Source organism: Siphateles boraxobius, unplaced genomic scaffold (genome assembly GCF_051911475.1).
Source record: "Siphateles boraxobius isolate OS27281-9 unplaced genomic scaffold, OSU_SipBor_1 84, whole genome shotgun sequence".
Lineage (NCBI taxonomy): Eukaryota > Metazoa > Chordata > Actinopteri > Cypriniformes > Leuciscidae > Siphateles > Siphateles boraxobius.
Genome location: NW_027509213.1, coordinates 2,135,667 through 2,152,632, shown reverse-complemented (window position 1 = coordinate 2,152,632; position 16,966 = coordinate 2,135,667). Strand labels below are relative to the sequence as shown.

Genomic DNA, 16,966 nt, shown 5'->3' with positions numbered 1-16,966 from the left:
CCAAAGCGGCCAATAGGGCGTCTATGTATAGAGGGAATGCATTAACGTCACTTTCTCGCCGGAACACGCCCCCTCAGCCGGACTGAGTGGCAGAAGAGCAGCTGCGTGACTGGATTTAATAGGGGAAACTGCGAAAACGCAAGTAAAACAAACGATTATCAGTTTAAACTAAAGATTGGACTCAATATAGTGTCCCTTACAACGTACTAAAGATCCAGTGATCCATGGATATTGACATGCAGCCAGGAATCGTGTTTCCTGACATTTATATGTGCCTGATTTTGACACCGGGGAAATACATACAGCAAATTTGCCTGTGAACGCTTTATATAAATACAATATAGGCAGGTCTAAATCCAGGTTATCACTTATCAATGTTATATATATCATCATATCGTCTAGACTTAAAACTTGTATAGTTTTTTGTCAGTGTTTATTTAAAAATGTCAAATTATACAGAATATACAGTCGTAAATATTTGATTGATGAGTTGTCACTGCAATATATAACAATACAATATATAGAGAATGATTTTACCACTAAATTCAGCATATTGACACAAAAATGATAACTGCAAATCCACCTTTCGCTGCCTGGAGTCCAGTTTCTATGAATTGCAGCGATCTATTTGCTTCTCTGTTCTGTAGCTTTCGGCAGTCTGTAAAAATATACCTCAGATTTCTTGTCAAATGTAGTTGTACAGTCAATCGCAAAGCTCGTTCCCGTTTTAGATGTGTTTTTTGTGTTTTTCACGGCATTCACGCTGAAAACCAATGCTGTCGCTCAGTCTTTTTGCCACTCAGTTCGCGTGGCCTCAATCACTCCAGCTGACGGTGACGTCACGCGCATTCCCTCTATTTATTATGTCTATGGTAACACCTGTTACCCGCAACAGAACCGTCACGGTGGAAAAAGTGTTTTTGAGCATGTGACTGTCTGTCCGAGTTTTGTCGAGAGCCGGAGGCGGCATGAAATTTGGTGGTAATTCTCTATGCAGGAAAAACCCTGGTTAGAGGGAACAGAGACCCCTGATACAAAATGTGTCAAATTAAGCATATAGCCTTGGATATTAATATAAACTAACCATATTATAATTACAAATAAGTTATAATATATTAAGACAGTAAATCAGAACTGTGCACATTATTGGTGTCATCAAAATACATCACTATTACTTTTAATTGTTAAAATTGACATGTATGCATCATAAACATCTCACGATAAAAATCACAATTCATTAACCTAGTTGTTTGCAGTTGTTGTAAATTATTTTAATGTATTTAAAGGAGTCATAAATTCAAATTTTAATCAGATGGATAATAAAATATTTAGGCCTATCTGGACTTTAGCTACAAATTTATTTTACATTTACTGTCAGTTGGAGAAATAAACATTTAGCCTACTTGAACTTTAGCTTAAAATTTATAAAACATTAATTTTACTGTGAAATGGACAAATCAATGAGCATCTGAAATGAGTGCGGGGTCTCTAGTAAAGTGCAGATGTAATGTGTAAGCAACGGCTCCACCATAACAAGAATAGCAATGTTTAGTGAGACATTTAAGTTTATTTACTAGTCATTGCTTTTACAAATATTTTGAATGTTTCAAAAGTTTCAAAAATATATTTGTACGAATGTGTTTTATGAATCTGCATTTACATGGCGCTTTTCTATTGACATGCCATATTTTTGTCCTGTGCCAGTATCACTGTCAATTGCAATTTTGAGAGTAAATCTCACGCATTTATATGTAGATGTGTCTTCCACAACTTTGCAGCGTGTAATTGGCCGTTGTTCCTCTTATAGCAGCATGATAAACAATACTTATATATTCATTGGATTAATAGCCTTGTCTGACAACTGAAAGCCTGCTTTTTACTCTCTTACGAAACATAAACCCATAAACATGTGTGTGTGTGTGTGTGTATATCATGGGAATTGATTTTATCTGTTTTACCTAGCCTATATTATTGATCATTGGATGGGACTACATCTCCCACCCAAAAATTGTAGGCTATAACCTATGAGATTATTTGGGTTTGTGACAAAATCTGGCAACCATAAAGACACGCAATTAAAAAACACCCACTTAAATATTTAACTTGTTTTAACTATATTCTAAATGCCTTAATGTATGGGTTACCTAATGAAACGATGTATTATAAAATTCTTAAGCTGAAATTACCTCAAAAAAACTAAAAACGTCCTCTGCCGGGCTTGTCTGTTGGAATATTACTGTCATCAATTTAACAGTAATATAAGGATTACTGTAATTATTTTCCCACTCTGTTGGTTTTTTTTTTTTTTTTAAATTGTCAGCAACTTTACTGTAGTTTCTACAGTAAGACAAAGCTGGAAATACAGCAATAATACTGTAAAATCTATAAAATCGACAGCAACTTACTGTAAACTGTTTCTACAGTAAACTTTCACTGGTAATACAGCAATAATACTGTGAAAACAACATAAATCATTTACAGTGTACCCATTATAGAAACATTGAATAAAAACATGTTTTGACTGATTTATAAGCCTTTTCACTAGTAGGTCCAGCAAAATGCCCTCACTAGTCGGCTGTCATAATATTTCATTATATAGGTGAGGACATTTGACCCTAACAAGTATAGCAAGCAAGCAAGCAAGCAAGCAAGCAAGCAAGCAAGCAAGCAAGCAAGCAAGCACGCACGCACGCACGCACCACGCACGCACGCACGCACGCACGCACGCACGCACGCACGCACGCACACACGCACACACACACACACAACAAGTGTTGTGGACAGACATTAAAAAAATCTCTCACGCCATCAAGTGATGACAGTGTGATTTAACATGGCTCACTCATCCATAGTGCCAAGTTCATATATATATATATATCGACTGTATATATAATATCGAGTGTATATGACTAAGATAGTTCATTATTCAGCCTCAGCCCTGTGTAGGCCTCATGGACACCTCAACAAACTCTTCTCCATACCGGCAAGAGGACTCCGACCCCCAACCAGATAGATCTGGATAAATATTGTGAATGTTCTGATCCAATCTGGCTTCTGACCTGTAATGCTGCCTAAATCATAATCATACACTGTTGGTTCGCTGGCCAGAGGAGAACTGAGGGACTGAGCCTGGGTTCTCAAAAGGTTTTTTTCTCCATTCTGTCACTGATGGAGTTTTGGTTCCTGCCACTGTCGCCTTTTTTGCCTTTCTTCGGCTTTGTCGTCATTGGCTTTTGGCTTGCTAAGTTGGGGACATTTAATTTTATATTTAACAATATTATTAAAGCATTATTTTCCTGTTATCTCAGTCAAGCTGCTTTGAAACAATCTGTATTGTAAAAAGCGCTATATAAATAAAGGTGACTTTACTTATTAGGTAATCAATAATTACTTAATGAGATTGGCATCATTAAGAACTAAAAGGTAATTATGACATACTTAATTACTAATTAATTACTAATCACAACATTAACGTGGCTGAGATCTTAGCAATTGTCTTTTTAAAGATGACAATTGTCTTTTTTTCTCAACGTGGTCATAAAATACATCATTAATTACGCTTTGTTACCTAGTCACTATGCAGGAACTACTAGTGATCTGGACCATTATTTTAAATTGAAAAGCATCTTTTTCACTTTAAAATAATGGTCCAGATCACTAGTAGGTTTTGAAGATTGTCTTTTTTTTTTTTTTCATAAAATGCACCACTAATTACTCAAGTACCAACCTGATAACACTTGAGTAATTAGTGATGCATTTAATGACTAATAATTATGAAAAGTAAAAATGATGACTGATTACATTCTCAGACACACAAAAAATATTCTTTATAATTTGTCAGTTAATTAATAGTTATTAATGAGGAAAATATCATAAAGTAATTATTGATTAGCTAATAAGGAACTATCTCCTAAATTTGATATTACTGATTAGTTAATGGTAGCTGAAGTTCCAAGTGCTGCAAAACAATGTTATTGGGTACTTATTAAAAGCACCCCCCCGTACTCATATAGGTAGGGCGGAGTTTACAAGAGTTGGTCTACTACCTGTACATCTAAGAGTAGAACAACTTAAGCTAAACCATAACCAGTCATAACACTAGGGCCAGCATCCGCTCTTGCATAGTTCCTAGAGCTACTAATGCTATAAAAAAATCTTTCTTTTATACTGGTACCATAGCATGGAATAGTTTGCCTACTGCTATAAAACTCCTATCATCACGAGGGATTTTTAAAACACAGGTCAAGAAACTCTTATGGAACAAGGTGAATATTTATTGATAAATTGGAGAGTTTTTGCAGCGTTGTTATTTTGTTTTTATGTGATGTTTTTTTTTTTACCCCTCTCCTCATACTGTATGTCTTTTTAGTCTGGTTTGTTTGCTCGTTTCTTGTCTATTGTTTCCTGTGTGTAACACCAAGGACCTTGCTGGAAATAAGTATTTTACTTTAGCATGTTATCCTTTGGATTACTGTCTTTTTATCGTCTTGATCCAGAAATCAATCAATCAATCAATCAATCAATCAATCAATCAATCAATCAATCAGAAGTGTAAATGTAGTACTACTCATTAGTCCTGCATTGCTTTCCTGCATAGTTACTTATTAATGACGGACCATTGTTATTATTATTATTATAAAGTGTTATCCAGAATAATCCAAAATATATATTTTTTTATATTCTTTGTATTTTGAGCAGAACTGTATCACGATTTTTAAATTACTCTGTAAGTAAACGCATACAGACATTTTCACCCAATTATTTATTAATTATTTTATTTATCAGAGAAACAGAGTCATCTAGAATTATCACTTCATCATCACTATCTTCAAGGAGAACAAAGGCGTCCATAAAACAAAATGCTCTTGGTTGGATTGTGTCGGATGAAGAAAAGGAAAGGGTGATCCGCAGTAAAGGTTTTTGGGGGAGAGGGCATTGCGGTGGTCGTAATGACGGCACCGGTGGCTGCAGCCGCTTCGGTTCCTTCCTCGTTGACTACAACAAAGGCTTTATGGATCACATTCGACAGCACCAGGTCGTTGTTGGAGGACATGCCGGAAAGATTCACCTTCTGCATGTCGAAAACATCCACCATTCCCATGCTGATCAGAAGACTCTTCATGTTGTAGGTTTCCTCCATCTTGAATCTGGGCAGAGATACGTCAACCTCTTGTTGACGCATGTTGCTGGTTTTGGTCCACTGCATGAACTTCTCATAGGTCAATGCCTTTTCAATCTGGATAAAACAGTCATGTTAATGTATGTTTTACATAAAAATTGTATTTGTAAATATAATTGTATTTGTAAATATAAATGTTTCTTAAAACCATATGAACCTAACATGAATACAAAGTACTTATGTATTTGCCATTAACCAGTAATGAAACAACACACCATATCCATGCTTAAAAATAAATGTTCTTTATTGGCAGCAATGTTCCTTTAACATCCACCTTTTAATTCAACAAAATGTTCTTTATTGTAGGAAAAGGTTCTTTAGATTTTTAACTTCACACTAAGAAGAAAAATGGTTATTTTAAGAACTGATCACAGAAAGGTTATTTGGGGAACCAAAATTTTTTTTTACACTCTTAAAAATATAAGTTTATTATTTGCATTGATGGTTCCATGAAGAACCTTTAGCATTCATGGAACCTTTCCATTGCACAAATGTTCTTTATAGTGGAAACGGTTATTATTCACAGAATATTATTCACTCTAAGAAAAAAGAAATGGTTTTAGAAAAAACCCAAAATGGCTCTTCCATTGCATCGCTGTAAAAACATCCCTCCTGGAGCTAATTTTTCAGAGTGTTTACAAGCAGAATCTGTGCTGTCTCACCTTCTGAAGGCCAGTGGTGTCGTCTTCCATCTCGTTAGGAAGGATGATCAACATACTGAGATTCTTCCCGACATACGGCAACTCCAGAACCTGACTGTTGATCTCTGGGATGAAGGCCAGAGGAAACTGCGCTTTTTGATTCATCATCTTCACTGGCTTAGTTCGATTCTGCCAATTAACAATGGAAACACATTATAACCTCTCATATTTCCTGACTGTTACTGCACAAACAATTTAAAATACGGCAGAAAAAACAAGAGCATGAAATCCAACCTTGTTCTGCTTAAACTGCCCATCTCTGGTGGCATCCTTTGGGAATTTCTTCTCCCAGTTTCCCTTGAAGTAGATGGCATTCACCAAAACCAGTTTCGTCATCCCATCGATGACTCCCTGTGGCAGCAAGTCCTTGATCTTCTCTAAAATACAAATGGATATTGTTTATTTTGAGGAGTGATTTGAACTGGTTGGTTTGATATTTTTACTATAGATCTCAACTCAAGGACCCATAAAGCCAAACATGGCCCTTGAAAAGACAATTTTGCTGAATCTAAAGTGCGCAAAAAAACATGAAAAGGGTTTTATTTGTAAGAGTGTAAAATAAGTTACAAATTGAGAATAAGTTTATGCTGGATTTCACCTTGTGTTTTTTTCTCCACCCATTTGTTGATGTTGACACGAGCAGCCTCTGATTCGTTCTTGAAGTCCACCTTCTCCAGTCCGGCTTCATAGTAGCTTTTTGCGTCATTGAGGAATTTCTGTAACATAGCAAACAGATTGAGGTGTAAACGTTATTAAAGCTGAGAACATTTTGTCCTTTAATTACATGAGCAAACCTAGTATTTTTTTATTAGAGTCTTACCTCAACAAACTGGTAGGATTGATCTCCGTAGAGGCGGTTGGCAAGACTCAACACATACGGGACTCCTGGTTTGTTCAGCTCAGTCATGAACTTGTTGAAACTGGAATGAATTTGGTCCTCAGTTTTTTGTCCAGGTACCGGCTGTGGACATTTCTGTTTGCATCAACAATATCAATCAGCAGCACTTAAAAACAGCAAGATCAACCGAAAAACCCAAAGGATACATGCACCACTACAGGAAATACAGCTGTTATTACAACCATTAAGTCATGAGGTTATAGTGTTTCATATAAATACTCATTCTGAACCTTGAGTTCGGCAGGTATCTCAGACTTCTGGGTTTGTTGCGTCATTGGGTGTTCATGTTGACCCTTGACGCCACATGTTATCTGGGGCTTTTGGGTTGGTTGATGAGGTGCTGGAGTCGCGGCGTCGAGTTTGGGAGAATTGTTAAAGCCCAAAACCTGCACAGCATTAGTGTGGTAGAATAAATAAAAATAAATAATATTCTGATAACTTCAACATTTTGTGAATGCTCTACTCAGATAGTTTAAAATACTGAACATGATGCATCAAACACATTCAAGCCTCGAATTACTCCATACACGTTGCTATCTTTTTTCAATTAAAATTAAACAGACTGAGCATTAATTCACAACTGAAACTGTAACAACCCAAACAGCCCAACCCATAATGACCATATTTTTCAGTGTCCTGGCCTTTATGTGAAACTGCATGAGACTATGTTAGTATTGTCTCTACATGCACAAATCTCACCATCACATTAAAAAAATCACACATTACAGGATTGTGGTAACATTATAAATAGAATCTAGAATCCTGGCTTGAATTCCATTTGAAAGAAGGCAGAATTTCAACACAACATATTTCATAATCTGTGTTTGATGCATTTCATGTATAGAAATCTGTCCTTTTTATTAAAGGAAAAACAACTGGCCATAAAAAAACGTGAGATCACCTTAATCATCTGAGCTGCTGTGTTTCCTCTTGCACCGAGCGACACCATGGCCAGAGCCGAGGAGATGCTGACAGGAGAGAAGAACACATTTCCTGGTGCGTTTCCTCCGCTGATCTTCTTGAACAGGTCGAGGGAGAACTGTGTGTTTGCTGCAGTCAAAGTCTCCATTTTCACAAGCTGAGCAAGACATAGCAGTTTGAATAACAGCAGATTTGAAGGTGGACATGTCTTCTTCATCATGACATACAAACAAGTTCTATTAGATCTGTTTTAATCAATAAATGTTTAGAATTACTGTGTGGGTAAATTGCATATAAAAGTACCTCTAAAAGCATTACCTAGAGTAGTCGGTAGAAATGATGAAGTTTCCCAGCGTGTAAGGTGAATGAATCTGTGGTTATGAGTGTCGTTTTAATAAATGATGCCTCACCCTAAAACGCCCAGGCTTTAATCCAAATCCAACCCTTCTGTGGGATTGAAACAGTTTCTGTAATTTATAAAGTCTACTGACAAATTGAGTGACATGCTATCATTTACTCTTCAATAGAGTCATAAAATATTGTTCAATACATCATAAAATATTGCCTATAGCACATCCTTACTGGTATAGCCAATGCTGTAAATTGTGTACTGTTCATAGAATATCCAGTAGGCTACAGATCGGTTGTGCTCATTTTATCTGACTGGCTCTATTGTTATTGCATAGTTATAATAAAAAAGTAATAATCACACTTTTTGTTTTTATCTTGATCACAGTTAGAAGCTCTTCACTGACAATTGTTTGATTAAAAAAAACATTATTGGGGGTAAAATGTTGGTGGAAAGGACACCAAAACTAGGCTACAGATGGTATAATGGTATTTTAAAATTAGTAAAAATAAATGTTGATGGTATGTTTTCAGGAGAGGTTTAATCCAACAATAACAGTTGAAAACTATTGTTTTGAATAAAAATCAACCCTGGGAATAAAAAGTGTACATACTGTAGCTGAGGAAACAACCCTGAACACAAGAAACAGTTCTTTCAAACTGATATTTCATCCAGAAAGTTAGGAAAATCTATTGAGGGTTCGTGAGGTAGCGCAATTAAATTCTTGACTTTAGTTACGCCATTCAAAATGAATGCATTGAAATACAATGATACAACGCAATGATTCTAGACAGGGTTAATCTTCTTATACTAGTCCTTTTTAGCCAGAAAACAATTTCTGTTTTATTATTTTTTTATTCTCTTTTAATCCACCCTTACGTAAATGAAGTTTATTCAAGTGTGCTATTAGGCTAGTATCCTTCTTTTGAACTAAAAATAAGAAAGTATACTTTCAGTCTAATTTTTATGTACTTCTCCGAAATATACTTCAAATTGCACTTAAGTATACTTATTTGGCTTATACTTGTTGATCGAGATATACTTAAAAGTATAATTAAGTATTCTAAGTATTCTTGGCTTTACTTGTGTTTACTATTTTGATTGAGTAGCTTATTAAATACTTTTTTTAAAACATAATATTACACACTGTCTTATACACTAACATGTTCAAGTTTATATAGTAACAAGCTTTCAGGTGGAATAGCTTTTAGAGTAAATAAAATAAGCATGGAACTGAACCTGAACACAGCGATAATACACTCAGCCAGAGCCGGATTAACGCAAAGGCAAACTAGGCACGTGCCTAGGGCCCGATTGGCGGGATGGGGCCCAGACAGAGGGACAAAAAATAAATAAATAAAAAATGTACAAATGTCCTACAATTTATTTCAATATTTATTAATTAACTAAAAATAGTGACGATGTTTTTTCTTAACCATAGACTGTTACATTACGTCACATTAAAGGAGAACTCCGGGCAATTTTTAAGTTTATCTTGATCGTTAGACCTTTGTGAGTACTGACTATAGAAAAAAAAACGAACCGGATTGGTGCTTGCTACGCGGAGCTGCGACCGCGAATGCCCAGAGCTCCCACCCAGCTAAAACGGCAGCTATGGGGGCATCGACATAAAGAGCGTTTTTGAACCTCTTAACAGACACAAAATGCAATTAAAATCACTGTCCAACATGAACAGGGACCCTACATGTGAACAATATGCGTTTAGCAACTTAGCCATTGTTTCAACTCACCTAAATAGTCTTTTAGACGGCAAGCTGTAGTCTCGCGCTGTAGCCGGAAAAGGTAAACAATGTCCAGGTGGGAGGAGCGTTGATCATGTGCGACGAGTTAAGATCAGAGTTGCTTACAAGTGAAGAAGAAATGGTTCGTGTTTGTGCCTTTCCGAATTGTGACAACAGAATGCGAAAATATAAGAGCTTATATTTTCATCGTCTTCCTTTCCATGACCTCGAGATTCTGCAGTTTGTGGCTAGTTGTATTTCAACTTGATGTGCAAACTCCCGTAAAAGTACTACGCGCTAAAGATTACCGCATTTGCAGTGAACACTTTGACAAGGATGACTACACACACTCAACACAGCGGGGCCGTTTGAAGAAAAATGCCATTCAATGTACGAAGACTCGTCGCACATGATCAACGCTCCTCCCACCTGGACATTGTTTACCTTTTCCGGCTACAGCACGGGACTGCAGCGCGAGACTACAGCTTGCCGTCTAAAAGACTATTTAGGTGAGTTGAAACAATGGCTAAGTTGCTAAACGCATCTTGTTCACATGTAGGGTCCCTGTTCATGTTAGACAGACATTTTAATTGCATTTTGTGTCTGTTAAGAGGCTCAAAAACGCTCTTTATGTCGATGCCCCCATAACTACCGTTTTAGCTGGGTGGGAGCTCTGGGCATTCGCGGTCGCAGCTCCGCGTAGCAAGCACCAATCCGGTTCGTTTTTTTTTTCTATAGTCAGTACCCACAAAGGTCTAACGATCAAGATTAACTTAAAAATTGCCCGGAGTTCTCCTTTAACGCCAGCCCATCAGGTGCTGCGTAGCAAAAGCCATAGGCACGCAAAGAAGTAAAGCTCGTAATGCAGGTGTGTGCGTTGTCGTCATCTATTTTGGAGTGATTGCAATGTATTCTAAATATAAACTTGTACTGTAGATCAGCGTCATTTCTGGAAAAATCATTCACCGCTTTATTACGAGTTTAAAAGAGCGCAAGCGTCATTACCGTGCCCAGACGCGACGCTTTGAATTTGCGCGTACAATGAATAACATCGCGTCGGGAGCTGACTAAAAACGCTACAAAAGTAAAAGTCAAGACGTTTGTATTCAAAGTTAAAAAGCCAACACACTACAACATTTTTTAATGTTTCAAATAAAGGATCTCATGGGTCTATCTTCTAAATTCTCCTGATGATTAATTATACCCTGTCTGACATCAGCCTACTTACGCCAATAATATCGCCAATAATATCAGTTTAGATTTTTTTTTCTAATCAGTAGCGATCGTGTCTTTCTCGTCCACTTGATTTGTGTATAGCATATTTAAGGTAGCAATGCAATGAATGATATCATATTACTCATATTAATAATATGACAATATCTGCAGTCAATATTGATTAAATGGGAGGGGAAAATTCTGCCCATACCAACTATGAAAAAAATGATAAAAGCATATATCACTGAAGTGCATGGGCGGCGCTAGGGAGGGGCTAGCAGGTGCTTCAGCACCCCCAAGAAAGACCAAAGCACCCCGATAGCACCCCCGAACATAATGTCTGGAATCAATTATATTCAGGCTATTCTATGGAAGCCGCATGGTGAAGAAAAAAGAAAACTTATCTTGTTATTTAGAGATATTAAGTCGTTATTTCAATATAATATCTCCTTATTTCGACATAATAACAGGGGGTTCCCTGCATTGAATTTTTTTGGCGGTTGCCAAAGCAAATTTTTGTCCCGCAAAGCCTTTTTTGATCGGTGAGTGATGTAGAATAGAATGACTGCTGCTCTTGACAGGGCGCGAGAGAGAGAGAGAGAGAGAGAGAGAGAGAGAGAGAGAGAGAGAGAGAGAGAGAGAGAGAGAGAGAGACGCACCGGCCGCGCGCGAGCACTCTCAAGTCTTCAAACAACACGAGCCAGATCACCAGACCGCTGAATCGGTGTATAAAAAATCGGTAACTTAATTAGATTAGTTAACATTTACTATTAATAAACTGCACTTCTACAGCATTATTAATGTTAATTTCAATATTTCGGAGTCTGTAGGCCCACTATATGTGCCATTAAATAAGCGCGTTTAGTTTCATTTTTGTTAAAATATTATAATGTTATTTTTTTTTACATCTATGCTGATTATGGAAATAGAACAGCATGAGTAAGATTCGCAAAATATCGGAAGATATGATGGGTCAGACATGATTTTGACCACTAAATTAAGTTTTGTTTTGTAGAAAGCCTTTCTTTAAAGTGAATTTCGTTTTTTATAAATTGTATCTTAATTTTAATAAATTTTTCATCAACCAATTGCCTGGATATAATAAATAAGAAGCAAATATAGCAGACAATATGATCATGATATGGAGGCGCCGGTGCGATTGCATTGCACTGCACGTAAACTGGAGCACATCTCATCATAAATTTTGCTCATTTAAATAATTGTGTGTGTGTGTAGCCTAATTATATATATATATATATATATATATATTAGAGGTGGGCATAGATTAATATTTTAATATATTTTTAATATATATATTTACGCAGCTCCCCCTGTCAATGATCTAGCACCCCCTCAGCAGCTGCCTTAAACATTATCTGGCGCCGCCCCTGCTGAAGTGGTATTCTGGAACTGTAAATAAATTAAATAAAACAGCAAAATAACAATAACAATAACATCTTCATTAAACAAAAAAGAGATTACCTTAGATGAAGTTTGATTAATATGCACATACAGTAGCCTACTGGTAAAAAGTCTGGACCAATTACTAGTTTTAATGTTTTTGAAAGAAGTTTTTTATTATGCTCTACAAGCCTGCATTTATTTGATAAAAAAAAAAACAGGAATATGCAGCAAGGATGTGTTAAATATATAACAAGTGACAGTGAAGACTTTTTTTAAACAATTTTTTTTAATAATAAAAAAAAAATCCTGAAAAAAAGTATCACGGGTTATAAAATAAATACTAAGCACCATTTCTAACATTTGATAATAAATCAGAATATTATAAAGTTTTCTGAAGGATCACATGACACTAAATTCTGCTTTGCATCACAGAAATATATTTTAAAGTATAGTAAAATAGGAAAACCATTATTTTAAATTTTTATAATATATTATTTTTCTGTATTTTTGATCAAATAAATCGGTTACTAACGTTAAAATCGGTTACTCGGTTACTAACGTAACCTCGGTTCTCTCTAGAGAGGGAACGAGTATTGCGTAAGTTTAGCTTACGCTACGGGAAAGATTCATCTTCTCGAGATACTGAAGCCAAAAAATTATCCTTAATTTTGTATAACTTGTCAACGCAGTGCAGCAGCTAGCAGACCTAGAGCAGGCCATCTCGCGTGCTCATTGGCTGCCCTGCGGGCAACTGCTGCAGCCTACCAGTGCGCCCGGCGTGACGTCACGCCCAATAAAGGGCGCCCGCGCCTTTATAGCGTCACAGCCCACCAGATAGGTGTGGCTTAGCGTATAAAATAGGGGCTGTAGGCTGAATTCTCTGGTTTTTTGACGACTGAAGCGAAGTCGCTCGTGGCGTGAGCACGGCCGGTTACGCAATACTCGTTCCCTCTCTAGAGAGAACCGAGGTAACGTTAGTAACCGAGTATCGTTCTCTTACGAGAGGTTCTCTCGTATTGCGTAAGTTTAGCTTACGCTACGGGAACACTTTGTCAACGCCGTGCGCGCCAAGCATCCACATGAGACCCCGAGCTTAAGGGGAACCCCATAAGTGGAAAAAATAAGGTGGCCAGCCACGCGGGCCATCACTTGTACATAAGCACACATAGGGAATACAGAGCAGCGCGCCGGTCTGTATAGTCATATGGCACATACCCTACTTAGTGCAGCTCAACCAGGAGAGCTGAGTCATGAACGTGATCTGAGCAGGAGATCTGGGCAGAATACACCTCTTTTCAGACTGACAACAGTTTAGCCTGCAAGGCAGGAACTTCTAGGTTATAAAACCTGACAAAGGTAGACGGGGAGCTCCAGCCCGCCGCTACACATATGTCATGGATAGAAATTCCACTGGACCATGCCCACGACGAGGCCACACCTCTCGTGGAATGAGCCCTGATGCCCAGAGGGCATTGCAGGCCTTTTGACGCGTAAGCTGCCGCTATAGCATCCACTATCCATCTGGACAGGCTCTGTTTCGAGGAGGCAAGCCCCTTGGCGCGCCCACCAAACGAAACGAAAAGCTGTTCCGAACGCCTGAAGGAGGCGGAGCGCGTAATGTAAAACCTCAGCGCTCTGACAGGGCAGAGGAGATTCACATCACTTTCGCTGTCAGATGCTGGCAGAGCTGACAGCGAAATAACTTGCGCTCTGAATGGAGTGCCCATCACTTTAGGGACATAACCATGTCTAGGTCTGAGGATGACTTTAGAGTCATTTGGTCCGAACTCAAGACACGACGCGCTGACAGACAGCGCGTGCAGATCCCCTACACGTTTTACTGACGACAGTGCAGTCAGAAAAACGGCTTTTAGTGATAGATATTTCAACTCCACGGAGTCTAGTGGTTCAAATGGAAAAGCTTTCAGGGCCTCGAGGACCAGTGAAAGATCCCACATGGGAACCGACGGGGGGCACGGCGGATTCATCCTTCTAGCTCCTCTAAGGAAGCGGATGACCAACTCATGTCTTCCCAGTGACTGGCCGTGCGTCGATTCCGCGAATGCTGCTACGGCCGCCACGTAAACTTTGAGCATGGATGGGGATCTTCCCTTATCCAACAGCTCTTGTAGGAAAGTGAGCAGATGCGCCACCCCGCATGTCCGCGGGTCCAGACCTCTGTCGGTGCACCATCCAGAGAACACCGACCATTTAGACGCGTAGAGCCTTCTCGTGGAAGGGGCTCTAGACTGCGTGATCGTGTTCATCACTCCTTCTGGCAGGGCAACGAGTACCCGTTGATCAACCATGCATGCAGAGACCAGCGCTTTGGATGGGGATGCCAGATCGTGCCGCGAGCTTGAGAGAGGAGATCTGCCCTCACCGGAATCGGCCACGGAGCTGTATGTGACAGCCGTGCCAGTTCCGGGAACCAAGTCTGATTCTCCCAACGCGGGGCTATGAGGAGCACCGAGTGGCGCGTTTCCCTGATCCTCTTGATCACCTGTGGCAACAGAGAGACCGGAGGGAAAGCATATAGCGGGAGGCTGGGCCAAACCTGGGCCAGCGCGTCCTCGTCCTTCGAGAAGAACATCGGGCATTGAGCGTTGTCTTTTGACGCAAACAGGTCGACTTCCGCTCTGCCGAATAGGCGCCACAGTTTCTGGACCGTTTGGGGGTGCAGGGACCATTCCCCTGGGGGAACATTGTCCCTGGACAGTCTGTCTGGGCCGTCGTTCAAATGGCCAGGCACATGCGCCGCCCTCAGCGAGCCACTCGGCCACTAACCAGGGCTGCAGAGCTGTTATGCAGGTCTGAGTCACTCTGATTTTCTGGCCGCCAGACACCCAGGCTCGGCGAGGCGCGCGAGCGTTCAACCAGCGTTGGAGCGGGCGCATGCGCAGTAGGCCCAGCTGGAGCACCGCTGCAGCTGATGCCATACAGCCCAACATCCTTTGAAATGTTTTCAAAGGGAGAAAGCTGCCCTTCTGGAAAGATGCGGCTAGGTGGCGAACACGGCGCGCGCGCTGTGTCGATAAACGAGCCGTCATGGTCACCGAGTCCAGTTCTATTCCTAAAAAGGAAATTGACTGGCTGGGCAGTAATGAGCTCTTGGTCCAGTTGACCGTGAGACCCAAGCTTTCCAGATGACTGAGAAGCACTGTTCTGTGAGATAGTAGTTCTGTCTCTGACTGTGCCAATATCAGCCAATCGTCCAGATAGTTCATTATGCGCAGCCCCTGACTTCTCAGGGGGGCGAGCGCCGCGTCCATGCACTTTGTAAATGTACGGGGTGCTAGGGACAGGCCGAACGGCAGGACGGTGTATTGATATGCCTGACCGTCGAAGGCGAATCTCAAAAATTGCCTGTGACGGGGTACTATCTGAATCTGAAAATAGGCATCCTTCAGATCTAGAGAAATAAACCAGTCCCTCGGGCGAACGTGCGCGAGGATTTTTCTGGTCGTAAGCATTTTGAACGGTCTTTTTACAAGCACTTTGTTCAAATATCTCAGATCTAGGATAGGTCTGAAGGCTCCGTCCTTCTTGGGTACGAGAAAATATCGGCTGTAAAAGCCTGACTCGCTCAGAGAAGGCGGCACCTTTTCTATAGCCCCTTTGCACAGCAGCTTTGCTATTTCTGCGTGAAGTAGGTGTGCTACTTCCGCATTCACTATCGTCGCGGTCCGGGCTTGAAAGCGCGGAGGACGGCGAACGAATTGAAGTGCATAGCCCTGCTTTATTGTGCTCAACACCCATTCTGAAATCCCTGGGATAGTTTCCCACGCAGCTATGTGAGCCGCCAGGGGGCGAATGGCCTCCGGGTTCAGACCGCCGCCATTTGCGGGCTTGTGAAACTGAACCGGAGCCGAGAGCGCGGCGCGCGCGCTCTCGGTTCTGGGCAATGGCCGCTCGCTGACAGCCGAGACCGGCTGACTTATGTGAGATGTCCCGATCATAAGGGATGGGGAACATACTTTTGCCACACTTTGACGCGCGAGCAGCGCTCTGGGCGGGAGAGCTCTCTGTAAGCGTGAGCGCGCGCACGCGGGCACGAGACTTACAACTGTATCTGACGCCCCGATCATAGTAGATGGGGAGCGTTTTATTAACGCCCTGTGTTTCGTGATAACACTTAAACGCACAGGCGGGCGTGAGATGACGCTGAGAAACACTGACGGCGTGAGCCGGACCAGACATTATACTCTTTTTGAGATTTCTCTGGGTCGCCGTGAAAACGGCGTTTGTGTGCAGGCGAGAGGGTGAATAAACCGGCTCGTTGGCTGCTAGTTGAACCACTGCAGTAGCCTGTTCGAAGGGGACTGACAGGGAAATGAACTTTGACGGCGGTCCGGCCGCAGCGGGACACGCGCGTCTTTTCTCTCCCGCTGTTAGGAGGGCTTCGCGTGCTCAGACTTCAGCGTGAGCCTTTGCCGAGGCCCTCTGGGGGGCGGCGGTCTGCGACGGCTGTCTGAGCGCGATCTAGGGCGGCCGCCCTGACGTCGCTGCGAAGGCTGATGCTGAGGCTGTGCTGGACGCTGGGTGCTGGTTCGCACA

General features: G+C 40.6%; 3 protein-coding genes across 8 annotated transcripts in view; all 3 read right to left on the bottom strand.

Moving 5' to 3' along the window:
- The window catches only part of LOC143730985 (leukocyte elastase inhibitor-like), a 101,878-nt gene that overhangs the window by 46,938 nt on the left and 37,974 nt on the right, over positions 1-16,966 (bottom strand). The gene's annotated exons all lie outside the window — the stretch shown is intronic.
- LOC143730986 (leukocyte elastase inhibitor-like) overlaps positions 1-16,966 on the bottom strand; it is an 88,825-nt gene that overhangs the window by 34,047 nt on the left and 37,812 nt on the right. Inside the window, exon 1 of one of the 3 annotated variants that reach the window (XM_077221604.1) lies at positions 8,018-8,055. The exons of the other annotated variants lie outside the window; for them this stretch is intronic. The gene's annotated coding sequence lies outside the window, so the exon portion shown is untranslated. Of the gene's footprint in view, positions 1-8,017; positions 8,056-16,966 lie in introns of those variants that run through there. 3 annotated transcript variants of the gene reach the window in all.
- On the bottom strand, positions 4,754-8,129 carry LOC143730983 (leukocyte elastase inhibitor-like). Of its 3 annotated transcripts, none has more exons than XM_077221594.1 (8): positions 8,018-8,129; positions 7,680-7,856; positions 7,009-7,164; positions 6,701-6,853; positions 6,479-6,596; positions 6,115-6,257; positions 5,842-6,009; positions 4,754-5,236 (listed from the first exon to the last, which is right to left on the bottom strand). In XM_077221594.1, exons 2-8 carry the CDS (start codon positions 7,845-7,847, stop codon positions 4,829-4,831), a joined length of 1,314 nt encoding a protein of 437 aa, XP_077077709.1. In that variant the 5' UTR covers positions 7,848-7,856; positions 8,018-8,129; the 3' UTR covers positions 4,754-4,828. The 3 variants fall into 3 exon arrangements, with proteins under 3 accessions (XP_077077709.1, XP_077077710.1, XP_077077708.1); XM_077221595.1 differs by having other exon boundaries at positions 7,680-7,817; positions 8,018-8,035; XM_077221593.1 differs by lacking the exon at positions 8,018-8,129 and having other exon boundaries at positions 7,680-7,976.